The 19,283-nt window shown below is 41.0% G+C and overlaps 1 protein-coding gene across 1 annotated transcript in view; it reads left to right on the top strand.

Annotated features, from left to right (window-relative positions):
- SCLY (selenocysteine lyase) overlaps positions 1-19,283 on the top strand; it is a 44,602-nt gene that overhangs the window by 16,518 nt on the left and 8,801 nt on the right. Inside the window, exons 4-7 of the mRNA XM_008057724.1 lie at positions 8,660-8,787; positions 8,992-9,156; positions 10,503-10,609; positions 17,552-17,588. Of these exons, the coding sequence (XP_008055915.1) occupies positions 8,660-8,787; positions 8,992-9,156; positions 10,503-10,609; positions 17,552-17,588 (437 nt within the window). The remainder of the gene's footprint in view (positions 1-8,659; positions 8,788-8,991; positions 9,157-10,502; positions 10,610-17,551; positions 17,589-19,283) is intronic.

Genomic DNA, 19,283 nt, shown 5'->3' with positions numbered 1-19,283 from the left:
ACTCACCTCAGCCTCCCAAAGGCGCGGGATTACAGGCTGAGCCACCGAGCCCGGTTAGTGATTTTCTTTATATATCAGCTCTAATGAGATATTATTCACCCATTTAAAGTGTACAGTTCAGCTGGGCATGGTGGCTCAGCCTGTAATCCCAGCACTTTGGGAGACTGAGGCAACAGGATTGCCTGAGCCTAGGGGTTGGAGACCAGCCTGGACAACTTGGCAAGACCTCATCTCTACAATAAATAAAAAAGTTAGCCAGGTGTGATAGCATGCACCTGTAGTTCTGGCTACTTGGAAGGCTGAGGCAGAAGGATAGCCTGAACCCAGCAGGTTGAGGCTTTGGTGGCTGTGAGCGTGCCACTGCACTCCAGCCTGGGTGAGAGTGAGACTCCAACTCAAAAAAAAAAAGTATACAGTTCAACAATTTTTGGTATATTCACAGAGTTGTGCAACCATCACCACAGTGAATTATAGAACATTTTCATTGTCCCAAAAAGAAATCTCATACCAATTAATGTAAATCATCTTTTGCCTTAACCCTAGGCAACCACTAATCTACTTTCTGTCTCTATAGATTTCCCTATTCTGGACTCTCATAGGAATGGAATCATGTAATATGTGGTCTTTTGTGACTGGCTTCTTCCACTTATTTTCTAACTTACCCATATTGTAGCATGTGTAAGTAATTCCTTTTTATGGATATTTATGCATTAAATATTCCTTTAACATTCCACTGTGCGTATCTACCACATTTTATTTATCTGTATATCAGTTGAAGGACATTTAGGTTGTTTCCATATGTTGGCTATGAGTAATGTCACTGTGAACCTTTGTGCATTTGTTTTTGTGTAGACTTGTGTTTTTATTTCTCTTGGATTTATACCTAATAGTGGAATTACTAGGTCTTATGATAACTCTATTTAACAACTTTAAGAAAAGTGTTTATCCTTAAACTTTTTTCCCAAAGTAGCTGTACCATTTTATATTCCTACCAGAGTGTATGAGGATCCCAGTTTCTCCACATCTTCACTGACTTTTGTTATTTTGTCTTTTGGGGTTTTTTTTTAGTCGGAGTCTCACTCTGTCACCTAGGCTGGAGTGCAGTGGCATGCTTACAGCTACTGCAGCCTTGACCTGCTGGGCTCAGTGATCCTTCCACCTCAGCCTTCCAAGTAGCTGGAACTACAGGCATGTGTCACCATGCCCAGCTAAGTTTTTGACTTATTGAAGAGACGAGGTCTTACCATGTTGCCCAGGCTGGTCTCGAACCTGTGGACTCAGGCAATCCTCTTACCTCTGCTTCCCAAAGTGCTGGGATTACAGGTGTGAGCCACCTTGCCCGGCTGCTATCAGTCTTAAGTATAGCCATCCTAGTATCTCATTGTGGTTTGCTTTACAATTTCCTAATGGCTAATAGTGTTGAGCATCTTTTCATTTGTACATATCTTCTTTGGAGAAATGTCTGTTAATATCCTTGCCTACATTTTAAATGGATTACTTATTAAAATTTATTGAATTTTGTGAGTTCTTTATATGTGTTTGATACTGGTCCATTGTCAGATATATGATTTGCAGTTATTGTCTCTCATTCTGTGGATTTTCTTTCTCTCTCTTGATGGTATCCTTTGGAGAATAAAAGTTTTTTGTTTTGATAAACTCTAATTTTTTTTTTTTTTTTTTTGTTTCCTGTGTCATAGATCCAAAGAGATTTTGTCCTATTCAAGGTCATGAAGATTTACTCCTATATTTTCTTCTAAAAGTTTTATAGTTTTAGCTCTTACATTTAGATTAGTAATGCATTTTGAGTTGATTTCGTATATGGTGTGAAGTAGGAGTTCAGATTCATTCTTTTGCGTGTGAACATCCAAATCTCCCAGCACATTTGTTAATTCTTCCTCCATGAATAGTCTTAGCATCCTTATAAAAAATCTATTGACCATAATATGTGAAAGTTTATTTTTTGACTCTTAATTCTATTTCATTGATCTTCATTTCTGTTCTTAGATTGGTATCAAACCGTTATGATTACTATAGCTTTGCAGTAAGTTTTGAATCAGGAAGTAAGAGACCTCCAAATTTGTTCTTTTTCAAACATTTTTTTTTTGTGGCTATTCTGGGTCCTTTGAATTCTGAAAAGAATTTTAGGATCAGCTTGTTAATTTCTGCAAAAAATCCGTCTAGAAGTTTGATAGTGATTGCATTGAATCTATAGATCAATTTGGTCAGTTTTGCCATCATAACAATATTAGGTCTTCCAGTCCATGAATATGTAATGTCTTTCCATTTACTTTAATATTGTCTAACAATTTTTGTAACTTTCAAAAGTTCGGTTTTATACTTTTGTTAAATTTATCCCTAGGTATTTTACTCCTGGATTTCCAGGAGACAAGACCACCTCAGCACAGATGCAACTTTCACAAACCTTAAAACAAAGCTTACCCTACAAGAACAGCTTAAACTCTCTTTATGAAAGAAAAACCTGGTAAATGATCTGGACTAAATACAAGTATAAGAAAAGGGGAAGAATTCCCCAAGCTCTGAGAATGGTGTTCGAGCAGAGACTCTTCCTGTCATCTGATCCCTGACTGCATCCGGTTCATGCCACCTGCCTATTTCTGCTGCCTGTCTTGTAACTGCTTGAACATCAGATGATATCTAAGACTCATCTCTGATGCAAATGGTACCAAAGGGAGAAGCTTCTCTTGGGAAGTTAGTTAATTTAGACCATCTGAGAGCCATGAACATGATACATGGGTCTCTTGTAGACAGCATATATTTGGTTCTTTTTTATCTAGTCTGACAGCCTCTGCCTTTATATTAGGTTAATTCATTCATATTTACTATTGATATAACTAAATTCACACTCTTACTTTTTGTTTTTCAGATGTTGCATATCCTGTTTGGTTCTCTATTCTTCCTTTACTGCTTTCTTTTGCATTAAGTGGGTTTTTCTAGTGTCGCATTTTAATTCCTTTAATGCTTTTTTTACTTTTAGAATTTAGTTATTTTCTTAGTGGTTAGACTAAGACATCTAGGACTTACTATATACATATTAACTTATTAGTATCAACTTTAGATTTCTTCTAACATAATTCCAGTGAGATATAGAAATGCTGCTTCTATATAGTTCTATTCCTCTTCTCCTTTTTTGTGCTTTTATCGTTATGCATATTGTATCTAAATATGTTATAAACCCAACAACACTTTGTTACAAATATTATTTAATTTCATGTCTGTTTTTAAAAACAGTTAAGAAAAGAAAGGAGGAAAAATATGCAGTTATTTGCCTTTTATAATTAAATAATTGGCTTGGCTAGTGCTTTGTTTTTGTTCATGTGGGTTTGGATTACTGTCTGGAGTTTATTGCTTTCAGCCTGAAGAACTTCTTTTGTGTTTCCTGTAGGCAGGCAACTAGCAGTGTGTTATCTTCATTTTTATTTATCTTGGAATGTCTATATTTCACCTTCAGTACTGAAAGATAGTTTTGTTAGATATAAGCTTCGTGGGTAACTCTTTTTCTTTCAGCTCTTGAGTATCATCATACTGCCTTCTAATCTCCATTGTTTCTGATGAGAAGTCAACTGTTAATCCTACTGGAATTCATTTGTACCTAATGAGTCATTCTTCTCTGTTATTTTCAAGATACTCTCTTTGTCTTTAAACATTTTTATTATCATGTATCTGGGAATGAATGTCTTTGTGTTTATCCTACCTGAAACTCATTGAGCTTATTGGATGTGTGGATTATATGTTTTCCATCACATTTGGAAGTTTTCTTTTCTTTTCTTTTCTTTTTTTTGAGTCACAGTCTTCCTCTGTTGCCCAGGCTGGAGTGAGTGGCAAGATCACAGCTCACAACAGCCTTGAATTCCTGGGCTCAAGTGATCCTCCTGCCTAAGCCTCTCAAGTAGCTGGGACTACAGTGCATGCCACCGTGCCTGGCGAATTTTTTTATTTTTTGTAGACTCAAAGTCTCACTATGTTGTTTAGGCTGGTCTTGAACTCCAGGGCTCAAGCAATCCTCCCACCTCAGCCTCCCAAAGTGCTGAGATTATAGATGTGAGCCACTGGACCCAGCCTCTAAAGACTTTTTTTTACTGCTTTATCTTGCTGCAGCCCTTCTGCTACTCCTGTTTTGCATATTTGGTACCCTTAACGGTGTCCCTCATTTCTCTGAGGTTTGTTTATTTTTCCTTCTTTTTGCTCTCTGATGTCTCTCTGATATTTGGGTTGCATAATCTCTCTATAAATCTATTTTTAGTTTCACCAATTATTTTTTCTGCCAGTTCCAATCTACTATTGAGCCCCTCTAGTGAATTTTTCATATCAGTTATTGTATTTTCAGCTCCAGAATTTCCATTTGGTTCTTTTTTATAGTTTATGACTCATTATTGATAATTCTCTATTTGATTAGACATTGTCATCATACTTTTTCTTTACTTTAGGCATGGTCACAGGTGGTTTCTTTTGCTTGCCTTTTTTTTTTTTTTGGTTCAAGGGGTACACATGCATGTTTGCTATGTAAACATATTGTGTAGTGATGGGGATTGGGTCTCCATGTTGCCAGCCTGAGTCCTACTTGGCGACCAAGGACATTATGGTGCCCTAAAGTCCACATGGCGTCCTTGCTGGAGAACGTGGGGATGCCAAAAGCTACAGAGCCTCAAGGATTGTTACAGATCTTGGTTCCTCTAGTTATTGTTCTTGTTTGGAGGACCCCAAAAGGAGGATGCAGTGGTGCTTGAGAACTCAAGGATGCCAACAGCCATGAAACCCCAAGGAGTGCTACAGCTCTTGGCTCCTCTAGTTACGGTTTTTCTTGTTTGGAGGACCCCAAGAGGCGGATGCAGTGGCACCTGATAACTTGGGGATGCCAACAGCTGTAAAGCCCCAAGGAGTGTTACAGCCCTCAGCTCTTGCTCGGAGAACCCTGGGTTCTCAGGAAGGTCACAGCTCTCTTGAACACCAGAGGTTGAGCAAGTTGAGGCTTATTCAGGAAAGCATGTTGCAGCTCTTAGAGGGAATGCAAGTGAGTTGCCAGGGAAAGGCCACTGGGGCCAGAGGTTTATTAGTACTCGGGACTGTGCTGATTAGTTGGTGGGGCAGCTACACCAGCAGGCTAGAAAATGCACCAATCAGAAAGAAGCGTAAAAATGGGAAAGTTCACAGACCTGGAAGTAGCTGTTTTCACTTCAGTCTGTGGTGCTTGCCATGGAAGATTTTGCTGGGGACTGATCCTAATCTGTCTGCCTCTCCGTTTTCTTCTTTTCTCCTCACTCATCAGATGGTCCATTCCCCAGATGGTGGACTTTGTGTCCCGTAGGTAGTTTCTGAACTCTAATCCCCTTTTTTCGTTTTTTTTTTTTTGAGTTGGAGTCTCACTCTGTCACCCAGACTGGAGTGCAGTGGCCGCTCCCTGCCACTGCAGCCTCGACCTGCTGGGCTCCGGCGATCCTTTGGCCTCAGCCTTCCAAGTAGCTGGAACTACAGGCACGCACTACCACACCCAGCTAATTTTGGATGTATTGTAGAGATGAGGTCTCACCAAGTTGCTCAGGCAATCCACTCACCTCAGCCTCCAAAGCACTAGGATTACAGGCTGAGCCACCGAGCCTGGCCAAATCCCCCTTTTTCTATTCCCCCTTATTGATGTCTCCAGTGTCTATTATAATTTCCATTTTGGTGATCATTTAGCTCCCACATATCAGAACATGCAGTGTTTGGTTTTCTGTCTCTGAGTCAGTTTACTAGGATGACAATTTCCGGCTCCATCCATGTTGCTGCAAAGAACATTCTTTCATTCTATTTTATGGTTCCTGTTGCTTGCCTTTATTCTGGCTTGCTTTTCCACACTTTCCTGTTTTGGTTTTTTGATTTTTATGTCTTGTCACTTTTTGTTGAAAACTGTACACTTTAAGTCATGTATTGTAACGACTCTGAATAGTGACTCCCCTTGCCCTCTCTGGTGCTTGTTTTTGTTGCTTGCTTGTCTGTTGGTGGTTTGTGGAGTATCTTGCAGAAGTCTATTTCCACAGCATTGTAAAGCTTCTGATTTCACATTTCAGAGTGCAACCTTGGGCTTGTTCACATTCATCCTAAGATGGTAGTAGTTTAAGCAAGACTCTCATTGTTCCTATCCCTGGTTTCTCTCTTAAGCCATCTGCCACTGATTGTGGGCTGATTGCTCTGGTTTACAGTGTTCTAGGGCATTACTTGAAGTCTGATCTAATTAGATTGGGGCCCCATGAACAATCTTTTGAGTTTGTTCTGACCCTGGGAGGGCTCTACTGTCCCTTAGCTACCATCAATCTGGTAAACTAGTTGGCCTGTGGTTTAGCTTGTTGCTCTCATGGAACCACCAGCTTGTGCTTTTTTTTTTTTTTTGAGTTGGATTCTCACTCTGTCGCCCAGACTGGAGTGCAGTGGCATGCTCACGGCCACCGCAACCTCGACCTTCTGGGTTCAGGCAATCCTTCCACCTCAGCCATCCAAGTAGCTGGAACTACAGATGCACACCACCGAGCCCGGCTAGTTTTTGTGATTTATTGTAGAGACGAGGTCTTACCAAGTTGTCCAGGCTGGTCTTGAACCCCCAGGCTCAGGCAATCTTCTCTCCTTGGCTTCCTAAAGTGCTGGGATTACATGTTGAGCCACCACACCCAGCCCAGCTTGCTCTTAATTACTGATAATGAACATCTACAGTGTAATGAATATGTAATTATTTTTCTGTAGAATCTAAATCATCTTGAATATCTCTGAGGATACTAGTTAGAAGTTTTATTTAATTTTCCTGTTCCTGGAGTTATATCTTTGTGATCTAGAGTCAGTCATTATACCTGTCTGTCTTGGTTCTTCCTCAGGCTTTGGCTCCTTGATTGTCCTTATTGATGAGTGAAGTACTCCATTGCTTTTTTTTTCTTTAGAGACAGAGTCTTGTTTTGTTACCCATGCTGGAGTGCAGTGGCACAATCATAGTTTACTGCAGCCTCAAACTCCCTGGCTCATGTGATCTTCCCTCCTCAAACTCATGAGTAGCTGTGACTACAGGTGTCAGTCACCATGCCCAGCTGATTTGTTTTGTTTTGTTTTGTTTTGTTTGTAGAAACGGAGTCTTGCTATGTTGCCTGGGCTGGTCTTGAACTCCTGGCCTCAGGCAATTCTACTTTGGTCTCCCAAAGTGTTGGGATTACAGGCATGAACTGCTGTGCCCAGCCACATTCTGTTGTTTGAAGCAGGAGTCAGGGAGGGCTCATCTCCAGTTCTAGATCCATTTTCCCTGGAGGTGTCTCCTTGCAAGAGAGGGCTCATTATGGACACTGTGTTGGTGGAGGAATGGTGACTAGCAAGCTGGGTAGCTCCTATCCCCTTTTCTCTGTGTTTCTACTGAGCAGAGTTGCCTTTCCTTTTTTCCTCTTTGAGTCCTATAGCACAGGGGTCACCATCCCCTGGGCCACTTATCAAGTCTGTGGACTGTTAGCAATTAGGCTGCACAGCAGGAGGTAAGTGGTCGGTGAGTGAACAAAGCTTCATCTGTATTTACAGCCACTCCTCATCACTCACATTACCACCTGAGCTCCGCCTCCCATCAGATCAACAACAGCATTAGATTCTTACAGGAGCTGGAACCCTATTGTGAACTGCATATGTGAGGGATCTAGGTCGTGTGCTCCTTATGAGAATCTAATGCCTGATAAACAGGTGGAGCTGAGGCAGTATGCTACATTTTTCTATATATTACAATATAATAATAATAGAAATAAAGTGCACAATAAATGTAATGTGCTTGAATCATTCCAAAACCATCCCCCACATTGAGTTCATAGAAAAATTGTCTTCCACAAAATTAGTCCCCAATGCCAGAAAGGTTTGGGTTCGCTGCTATAGCAGATGCCTCAGGCTCCTCCCCTTTTTCTAGCTTCTTCTGCCCTACCTTTCATGCTGTCCACCCTGAACTTGGGTGACCATTGGGTGACCAATGGATCCTTTCATATTTGCCTGTAGGTATTTAGAATGACTTCCCCCCTCCTATTAATCTCATACCATCATCGTTCTGTATTTTGAGGAATTCCTCAAAATTCCTTGTCCACAGATGATACCATTTTTTGATATTGTTTTGATTTGGTTTGTATTTAAAGAATTATCTCTTCTCTTATTTCAGTGAGACCTTGAGGGGGCAGCAGATACACTTGTTACCATTTTAAACTAAAAAGTCAATGTAGTCACCCCCCTCCCTTATTTCCCATCTGCAGCAATGAGATGCTGAGTGCCTGGAGCAGCGCCTGGCTTCATATCACTGACTCTGTGTTGAGTGAGTGATAGTTCCATACGTGGTGCATACAAACTGAGAGCAGGCCTTCATCCCTGTGTGTGACTTCCTTCTGAGTCCCTGTAGAAGCAGAAAGACGTGTAGGTTCCATGAAACAAATTCATTAATTGAGGCTGTGTTAAAGAAACATTTAGGTTGAAACAACTGACATTGATTAATTCTGGGCAAGGTGATGATGGAGGGATTATCTTCTTTTCTTTATGGTTTTCTGAACTTTGATGATAAATTATTTTTATAATTGTGGGAAATGGCTTTGTTAAACTCTATCTAAAAGACATTTCAAGAGAAATTAATCTATGTGGCTTACCTCAGTGTTTGTGTTTTGTTTCTCAGAGGTCACCTTTGTCCCAGTGTCCAGGGTGAGCGGGCGGGCAGAGGTGGATGACATCCTTGCGGCCGTCCGCCCAACCACACGCCTCGTGACCATCATGCTGGCCAATAACGAGACTGGCATCATCATGGTGAATCGGACTTTGTTTCTTTTTAAGACAAACTCATGGGAAAGAGCAGTGGCTTAGACTCTAATGGTATTTCATATTTCTCGCTTAGGCCTTTCCTTTTCCCCTATTCAGTTTTGTAGCTTTTTGTCTGTGCTCATTAACTACTCTTATTTCTGTCTTTCAGTCTTCAGAGCAACATACTCAACCGTTTGTTTTTCCCATCAGCCCATCCCTGAAATCAGTCAGTGCGTTAAAACCCAAAACCAGAAGCGGGCAGCCACTGGGCTGCCTCCTATCCTGATGCACACAGATGCTGCACAAGCCTTGGGGAAAAGGCGTGTGGATGTGGAAGACCTGGGTGTGGACTTCCTTACAATCGTGGGGCATAAGGTATGTCTGCAGCTGCCTTCTTCCCTCCTGTGGGGAACGATACCTTGATAACTTAAAGGCCCACCTTTTTAGAGTAAGCCTGCAGCACCAGCAATTATTCACTTGTTGATCCAGTGAGCCTTGCTGTCTACCATGATAAGGCCCTGGGATGCTAAGAGGAGGCACACAGGATCCCTGTACTCAGCGGCTTTAAGAAGTGGGGGAGACCCACAGCAGCTAGGATGCCACTGACAAGTGCTGTGACAGGGATAACAGGATATCCAGCCCATAGCGGATGGGTGGAGGGTGGGCAGGCAAAGCTGGGAGAAGCATTGAGGTCTCAGGCAAGAATGCAAGGCAGGGCTTAGCCAGGTAGTAAGTGGTCTCTGTAGCAGCAGAGCATATGCAGAGGCTGTGTCAGCCATACATGGAACCCCCCAGCACAGAAGATGTGGGTTCAAGAAATTGTTGCTTCCTCTAACATGATTTAAAATGTGAATCCTCAGCATAAATTTAGTGACTCTTTAAGGTGAAGTATGGGGAAAATAACTAATAGTAAAGACCCTTCTGAAGCTTTTGCTCATCTTTCTGGCAGCTGACTTGGGCCCGAAATATTTTTCGTACTCTATTTTGAAGCATAGTCCTCAGCTATTTTCCACGGGATTGTTTGTGCTGGCCTGGCACTGTGGCACTTGAAAGCTTTACATCATATCAATTGGAGACACAGAATCATGTGCAGGAAAAGCCGTTGGCAATCTCTGATTCTAACCTCTCTCCATTTATTTATTTATTTATTTTTTGAGTTGGAGTGTCACTCTGTCGCCCAGACTGGAGTGCAGTGGCCGCTCCCGGCCACCGCAGCCTCTACCTGTTGGGCTCTGGCGATCCTTCCACCTCAGCCTTCCAAGTAACCGGAATTACAGGCATGTGCTACCACGCCCGGCTAGTTTTTTGACTTATTGTAGAGATGAAGTCTCCCTGCCCAGGCGGGTCTCGAACCCGTGGGCTCAGGCATTCCACTCACTTCAGCCTCCCAAAGGCGCAGGATTACAGGCTGAGCCACCGAGCCCAGCTTAACCTCTCTCCTTTTATACAGTCTGTCATGTGGTGTGCAGAGGAACTCTGCCCACCACAGAACTGGGAAGGAGAGCCCTGCCTCTTAGGCTGGGGTTCTGCTCTGCCTCTGAAGGCTTGTGACTCCAGCATGTCAAAAGCAGTGATGGACAGCACAGCTGAGGGGCCAAAAAAAGGCATCAGTACTGCACATTACAGAGTATTTCTTCTGTGTGCCTCTAAGTACTTAGCATGTATACAGAGCAGGTCCTTGGAAAGTTCTCGTTGAACTAATGACTGACTTTTCCTCCCAGTTCTATGGTCCCAGGATTGGTGCACTTTATGTACGAGGCCTCGGTGACCTTACTCCTCTGCACCCTATGCTGTTTGGAGGTGGACAAGAATGGAATTTCAGGCCAGGGTAAGGTTGAAAGTTAACAGTATCTCTGTTTCTTTTAACTGCTTCAAAGCATCCAATTCCCTTTGTTATTTTGGCCTAGCCTACTAAAGAGATACTACTGGACCCTTGATGACTGAGATGTACTCCTGTTTTCTTAACTGTAGGAATCAGCAGGGCCATGTGGAAGCACCCTGGGTCTCCTGTCTGATAGTTCCTTGACCCCATTATGTGCAATGATGTATTCACTGGGAAAATAGTTGGTACTCGCATCATACTTTTTTGTCAGAAACTTTATAATAAGAGCGAGAAACAAGAATAACATTGTGGTGAGTTCCCTGGGCTTTCTTTTTGCCTCATGTATCCCACACTTAGAGCTGAAGAAGCCAGGAACCCTGAAACACCAGTAAGGGCAGACCAAAAAATGTCCCAACCAAAGCCTGCTGTCTCTAGTCCCCAGACCAGGAAAGGGACAGCCTAGCAAGACAGAAAACTTTTAGACAGCATCTACTTTACTCCAGTCAGGCACTACAGAGAAAACTGTGCTGCCACTCCTAACCATGCCAGCAAAGGTCAAGTAGGAAACCCAGACTTCCACCCACACAGTTTGTAATAAGACACCCCCATTCCCCCACCAGGTGTGTCAGAGAGGGCTAAGTAGGTAACTGAAACTTTCACCCCTATCAACCAGTAATGAGGCACGCCACTGTGGTGTCAGGAGAGACCATAAGAGGATCCTGTACTTCCACCCATCCCTATCAGTAACCAAGAGCATTCTCTGTTTGGGTGTCAATACAGGCTGAGTAAGGAATGTAGATTTTTTGCATTTGTCAGTAATGAGGTGTAGCACCTTCCTTCTTCTGCCAGAGCAATGTCAGAAGAGGCCAGCAAAAACAGAAAAACTAAGTAGGTTCCAGATGCCCATAACATAATATGAGTATGTCTAGGTTTCAAATGAAAATCATTCATCATATCAAGAACTAGAAAGATTTCAAATTGAATGAAAAAAGACAATATATGCCTACACAGAGATGACAAAGGTGTTAAAATTATCTAACAAATAGTTTACAGGAGAAACAATAAAAATGTTTCAATGAGAAATTGAAACACTTGAAAAAAATGAAATAGGAAGTGTCAGCAAAGAGGAAGAAGATATAGAGAGGAACCAGATGGAAATTTTAGAACTAAAAACTACAGTAAACAAAATAGAAAGTTCAGTAAATGGGCAGAAAAACAGAATAGGGGAGGACAACAGAAAGAATCTCTGAGCAGAGACAATAATAAAAATTTAAGCAAAAGGTAAGAAATAGACTAAAGTTAAAAAGAGACCATCAAGGACCTGTGACCTATAACAAATGACATAATATTCATTTTGTGAAGTCCCTGAAGGAGAGGAGAAAGAGAACAGGTTGAAAAAATACTTGAGGAAATAATGACTGGAAAACTACCCAAATTTGGTGAGAGACATAAACCTACAGATTCAAGAAACTGAGCAAACCCCTGGTAGGATAAACCATAAGAAATCCATGCTAAGACATATTAAACTTATGAAAATGAAAGATTAAAGAAAAATCTTGAAAGCAATCAAGGAAAGTGATACCTTACAAATAGGAGAAAAACTATTTGAATGACAGAAACCATGAAGACCAGGAAAAAAAGACATGATATTTTTCAAGTGCTCAAAGAAAACTTTTAAGCCAGAATTCTCTACCCAGTAAATATAACCTTCTGCAATGAAGATGCAATCAAAATCAAACTCTAAAAAATGTTCAGTAAAGCACAGAAGGGCATGAAAAATAAAACAGAATTAAAAACAGAGAACAAAGAGGAAACAAAAAATAAAATGGCAGGCTTAAACCGTAACATATCAATAATTACATTAAATGTAAATGGTCTAAATACACCAATTAAAGAGATTAGTACAGTACCTTAGAAAAAAAGACCCAACTCTATGTTATCTACAAGAATCTCATTTCAAATATAGCAATAGAGGCTATATTTCAATATTTTCAATAGATGCTATATTTTTTACTTTCAACAGAGGTTGAAAGTAAAGGATGGAAAAAGTTGTATCATTCAAACAATTAAAGAAAAACAGAAGTGGCTATATAATATTAGATAAAGTAGACTCCAGAGCAAAGAAAAAAATTGGAGATTTCAACACCTGTCTTTCAACAATGGATGGAACAACTAGACAGATAATCAATAAGTATTTAATTAAACATCATCAACCAACAGGATCTAATAATCAACACGTATTATAACACTTTCCCTAACAATGGCAAAATACACAGTCTTTTCAAGTGCCATGGAATATGTACTAAGATCATATCTTGTACCATTAAATGAATCTAAATAAATTTAAGATAATTGAAATTATACAATATTATGTTCTGTTACCACAACAGAATCAAACTAGAAGTCAGTAACAAAAAGATAATAGGAAGATTTTAGACACACAGAGACAAGCAACATAAATTCTAAATAACCTATAGGTCAAAGAGAAAGTTGCAAGAGAATTAAGTACATTGAACTGAATGAAAATGAAAATAACAGCGTATCAAAATTTGGGGGGCACAGTAAAACAGTGCTGAGAAGACAATTTATAGCACTAAATGCATGCTAGAAAAAAGAAAACGTCTTAAGACAATAATAATCTAAGCTTTCACTGAAGAGCCTAGAAAAAGAAGAGCAAAATAAACCCAAAGCAAACAGAAAGAAGGGAATAAAGGTAAGAGCAGAAACTACTGAAAGTGAAAAGAGAAAAACACAAGAAAAAAAATTACTACTGGCTCTTTGAAAAAAAGTCAATGAAATGGACAAACCTCTAACAAGAGTAACAGGAAAAAAAAAAAGACACAGTGTTAGTAATGAAACAAAGAATATTGCTACAGATCTCAGAGCCATCAAAAAGATATAAGGGCATGGTACATACAACTCTACACATATAGTTAACAACTTCAACTTAGATGAAATGGACCACTTCATCCAAAAACACAAATTAGCACAACTTCCTTAATATGAAATACGTTATTTCATAGATAATTTCTTTTTTTTTTTTTTTTTTTTTTTTGAGTTGGAGTCTCACTCTGTCACCCAGACTGGAGTGCATTGGCCGCTCCCAGCCACTGCAGCCTCGACTTGCTGGGCTCCAGCGATCCTTCCGCCTCAGCCTTCCCAGTAGCTGGAACTATAGGCCCATGCTACCACACCTGGCTTATTTTTTATTTATTGTAGAGATGAGGTCTCGCCAAGTTGCCCAGGCGGGTCTCGAACCTGCAGGCTCAGGCAATCCACTCACCTCAGCCTCCCAAAGCACTGGAATTACAGGCTGAGCCACTGAGCCTGGCCAGATAATTTCTTAATACAAAATACTTCTATAACTTTCAGAAATTGAATTTGTAGCTTTAAATCTCTCCAAAGAGAAGTCTCCAGGCCCAAATGATTTCATGAGAGAATTCTACTAGATGTTTAAAAAATATTTCTATACAATCTCTTCCAGAAAATAGAAGGGAAAACTTCCCATTTCATTTTATGAAGCTAGTATTACCCTGATACCAAAACCAGGCAAAGACAGTACCAAAAAAACTACAAACCAATATCCCTCATTAATTTAGATGCAAAAATGTTAAACAAAATGTAGCAAATAGAATTGAGCAATACATAAAAAAGAATTATACACCATGACCAAGTGGAGTTTGTTCCAGGAATGCAAGGTTGATTAAATATTTAAACATCAATCAATGTCATCTACCATATTGACAGGCTAAAAAAAAAGGATTATATCATATAATGCAGAAAAAGCATTTGAGAAAAATCTGACATTCATGTTTAAAACTCTCAGTATTATAGGATTAAAGGGGAACTTCCTCAACTTGAAAAGAGTGTCAACTGTGCACAGTAGTAGTTCACACCTGTAATCACAGCATTTTGGGAGGCAGAGGCAAGAGGATTGCCTGAGCCCAAGGATTTGAGACCAGCCTGGGCAACTTGGCAAGACCTCTTCTCTACTGTAAATCAAGAATTACCAGGGTGTTGTAGCTGTGGTTCCAGCTACTTGGAAGGTTGAGGTGGATGGACTACCTGAGCCCAGTAGGTCAAGGTTGCGGTGGCCATGAGAATGCCATGACACTCCAGCCTGGGTAACAGAATTGAGACTCCGACTCAAAAAAAAAAAAGAGCATCTACATAAAACCTACAGCTAGCGGGATGGGATTAATAGTAGCAAATATCTGTCGGGGGATGGGAAAACATTTCTTATATACAGGGTGCCTGAATGAAACGTCATTGTACACCTAACCCTTAACTGTACCTCACAAAACCATAATAAAAAATACTGATTAATGAAAAAAAAAAACCTACAGCTAGCATCATATTTAAGAGTGAAAGCCTGTGGTTGGGGAACAAGGCAGGGTTATCTACTGTCACTGCACTTATTCAATATAGTGCTGCTAGTTTAGTCAGTGCAGTAAGGCAGGAAAAGGAAGTAAAAGGCATACAGATGAGAAAGAAAAAGGCAAAACTATTTCTAATAAGATTAGATGATTGTATAGAAAATCCTAGAAATGTACAAGAAAATTCCTAGGACTAATAAATGAGTATATAGTAAGGTTACGAACACAAGATAAACATACAAAATTCTGTTGTATTTGTATGCACCAGTAATGAATAGGTGAATAATAAGAAATTCAGTTCCATTTACAATCAAACAAATATATCAAATATAAACAAATAAAATTACAGGACTTATATTGCTGAAAACTACATAATGTATATGAGAGATATCAAAAATAATCTAAATGGAGAGATATACTATGTTCATGGAAGGGACAATTCAGCATAGTAAAGATGTCAATTCTCCCCAAATTGATATACAAGATAATACAATATCTGTCAAAACCCCATCAAGTAGATCAATAGAGCAGAATAAACACAACCAGAAGTATGCCCAAGTGATTTTTTAAACTTTTTTGTCTCCTATGGTTTTGCCTGACCCAAATGATTTTTGACACAGAAGCAGTTCAATACAGTGGAGGGAAAATAGCCTTTCAACAGATGGCCAAGGCAGTTAGACATCCATAGGTAAAAAATGACCTGGACCTAAGTCTTTTTTGGTTGTTTGTTTTTTGAGTCAGAGTCTCACTCTGTCATCCAGGCTAGAGTGTAGTGGCATGATCACATGATCACAACTCATGCAGCCTTGACATCCTGGGCTTACGTGATCCTTCCGCCTCAGCCCCCCAAGTAACTGGGACTATAGGCATGTGCTACCATGCTTGGCTAATTTTTTAATTTTCTGTAGAGATGAGGTCTCACTCACTATGTTTCCCAGGCTGGTCTCAAACTCCTGGGCTCAAGCAGTCCTTCCGCTTTGGCTTCCCAAAGCCCTGGGGTTATAGGCATGAGCCCCTGCACCTGGCCTGGACCATAGTCTTACACCTTATAAAATATTAACTCAAACTAGATCATGAGGCTGGGCACGGCTCAAACCTGTAATCCCAGCACTCTGGGAGGCTGAGGTGAGAGGATTGCCTAAGCCCAGGGGTTTGAGACCAGCCTGGGCAATTTGGTGAGACCTCATCTCTACAATAAATCAAAAAACTAGCTGAGCATGGTAGCGTGCACCTGTAGTTCCAGCTACTTGGAAGGCTGAGGCAGAAGGATTGTCTGAGCCAGCAGGTCGAGGTTGCAGTGGCCATGAGCATGCCACGGCACTCCAGCCTGGGTGAGTGAGACTCCAACTCCAAAAAAAAAAGTAGATCATGAAATTAAATGTATAGCATACACATAAAACTCTGAGTAAAAAACATAGGAGAAAATCTCCAGGATCTAGGACCAAAATCATCTTTAGAAGAAAAAATTAATAAGTTAGACTTCATTAAAATTTAAGAACTTTGCTCTGTGAAAGTCCTTATTAAGAAGATGAAAAGATAGGTTACATACTGGGAGAAAATATTCTCAAATGACAAATTTGTCAATGAACTAGATCTAGAATATATCAAGAACTCAAAAAATTCAACAGTAAAAAAGTTCAGTTAGAAAATGGGCAACAAAACTTAGATAGTTCAACAAAAAGGGTAATGAATAGTAAATAAGCACACAAAAAGATGTTCAACATCATTAGTTATTGGAGAAATGCAAATTTAAAACCTTGAGTTATCACTACACACCTGTCAGAATGGCTAAAATAAAAATAGCAGCAATACCAAATGCTGGTGAGGATGCAGAGAAATACTGGTAAACAGCTCCAAAAGTTTAAGAAAATTTTATATAACTAAAGCTTAAGAAAATTATTAAGATAATGTTTTGTTTTGTTTTCTGGAAATATCGGGTAAAGAGTTCTGCTTTTCAGTTCTTTAAATCAAGAACCATTTGTCTCTCCTGCATGCGCGCGCATACACACACACACACACACACACACACACACCTTTTCTGTTTGCTGATGCCTGAAATCCCAAATCAAAGGATCTTCCGTGTGTCACACACACACACACACACACACACACACACACACACACCTTTTCTGTTTGCTGATGCCTGAAATCTCTAATACAAAGGATCTTCCGTGTCCCATATTGCACTGTTAGCCAGAGAGGACAGCATCAGGAACTAGCTCCTCAGACTCTTCCTTGGTTTGGTTGTGGGCACCAAAGAGGTGCACTCTGGGGCCCACAGGTATAGAAGGACTCTTTTTGGGTAGGAAACGTGTCCAGATAGAATTGTAACTGTGGACACCCAACAACACGTCACCCATAGTGGGCCATGTTGACCAACACTGGGCCCAGACAAGTCAAAGCTTTGCATGGGAGGTTTCTGGGGCCTGCAGCTGCCACTGAGGCAACCACGTGGCATATGCTTAGGAACGATGTTGGTGTGAGTTAGTATTTTAACATGATGACTTTCATGTAGACAGAATTTTTTCCTGGGGCTCTTGTTTATTGTTGCTTAATCTCTTGTCTCTTACAGGACAGAGAACACCCCAATGATTGCCGGCCTTGGGAAGGTGAGCCTTAGTGACCTTGGGCCATTGAGTCCATTGCTTTGTCATCAGTTTCCCCAGCAGTATTAATAGGAATCCAGGGCTTTGGGGTGATCATATTAATGACCCAGTAAGTGGACTGATAAGAAAAAACCTAACCGGGCTCAGTGGCTCAGCCTATAATCCCGCGCCTTTGGGAGGCTGAGGTGAGTAGACTGCCTGAGCCCGCGGGTTTGAGATCCACCTGGGCAGGCGAGACCTCATCTCTACAATAAATTCAAAAAATTAGCCAGGCATGGTAGTGTGCGCCTGTAGTTCCAGCTACTTGGAAGGCTGAGGTGGAAGGATTGCCGGAGCCCGGCAGGTCGAGGCTGCGGTAGCTGGGAGCAGCCACTGCACTCCAGTCTGGGTGACAAAGTGAGACTCCAACTCAAAAAAAAAAAAAAAAAAACCTAAGACTTTCTTTCTGCATCTGGAAACTGTACCTTTTGAGATCCGTAGGAAGATACTTAGCCTTTAAAAGGAAAAAGCTCTTGGTCTTCTTCTCTTCTAATATCAGAAACACAGTGATGCCATCACGCAGACAAAGCATCAGGGCACACGTTTGCTTCTTCCCACAGGCATCAGCTGCCCCAGCACCACTGGCTGTCAGTCCCCAATTGGCCTGTGGGTTGAGGTGCCTTGGCCAAGTGCCGCACCTGCTGCCAGCTATCCTTTGGGGCCTGTTTTGCTTATTACTCGACAGGACGCAGGCTGGGATCTCCAGTACTAAGGCAAGGGTGCCAGTTGCACCTTGGTGTCTGTTCCCTCACTGCACACAGGCCTCTGCTCAAAGGCCACTTCCATCAAGCAGCCCTCCGTGAGCTGCAGCTACAGTGGCCCCTCCATGTCCCCTCATTGTCACTCTCTGTCCCTTGAGCCTGCTTTATTTTCCCTCATCTGATATTTTTTCAATCCTGTATATATACTGGGGGTACCAAAAAAATGTATACAGACTTTAATCAGAAGTGTCTGAAAACTGATGGTAAACCACTTTAAGCTGATGGTAAACCTCTTATAGTTGCAGAAGTCAAACATGGCTTGTATCCATCTTATTGAGTATTGAGTATTACTATTTTATTTTATTTATTTTTTGAGTTAGAGTCTCACTCTGTTGCCCAGGCTGGAGTGCAGTGTCATGCTCACAGCCACCGCAGCCGTGACCTACTGGGCTCAGGTGATCCTTCTGCCTCAGCCTTCCAGGTAGCTGGAACTACAGACACATACTACCATGCCCGGCTTATTTTTTTTATTTATTTATTGTAGAGACAAGGTCTCACCGAGTTGCCCAGGCTGGTCTCCAACCCCTAGGCTCAGGCAATCCTCTCACCTCGGCCTCCCAAAGTGCTGGGATTATAAGCTTGAGCCACTATACCTGGCCGAATATTACAATTTTAATACAGTTGTTCCCTTTCTTTAAATGTTTATACATTTTTGGGGCACTCTCTGTGTATGTATTTCCCTCCCCTCCTTCTCATCTTGAAGGGACTCGTCAGCTCCATAACAGCAGGGTCTTGGCCTTGTCTGCCTCAGTAGCCCCAGTACAGAGAAAGGGCTTGGTGCACAGTAGCCCTTGGGTAGGTTTTAAATGAATTCACTGTTACTCAGAATATTCATAACTATATTCTTTTTTTTTTTTTTTTTTTGAGTTGGAGTCTCACTCTGTTGCCCAGACTGGAG

Source organism: Carlito syrichta, unplaced genomic scaffold (genome assembly GCF_000164805.1).
Source record: "Carlito syrichta isolate Samal-C Ts95f unplaced genomic scaffold, Tarsius_syrichta-2.0.1 Scaffold303113, whole genome shotgun sequence".
In the NCBI taxonomy this organism is placed as follows: Eukaryota; Metazoa; Chordata; class Mammalia; order Primates; family Tarsiidae; genus Carlito; species Carlito syrichta.
The sequence above is the reverse complement of the archived record's forward strand: the minus strand, read 5'-3'. Positions and strand labels throughout refer to the sequence as shown.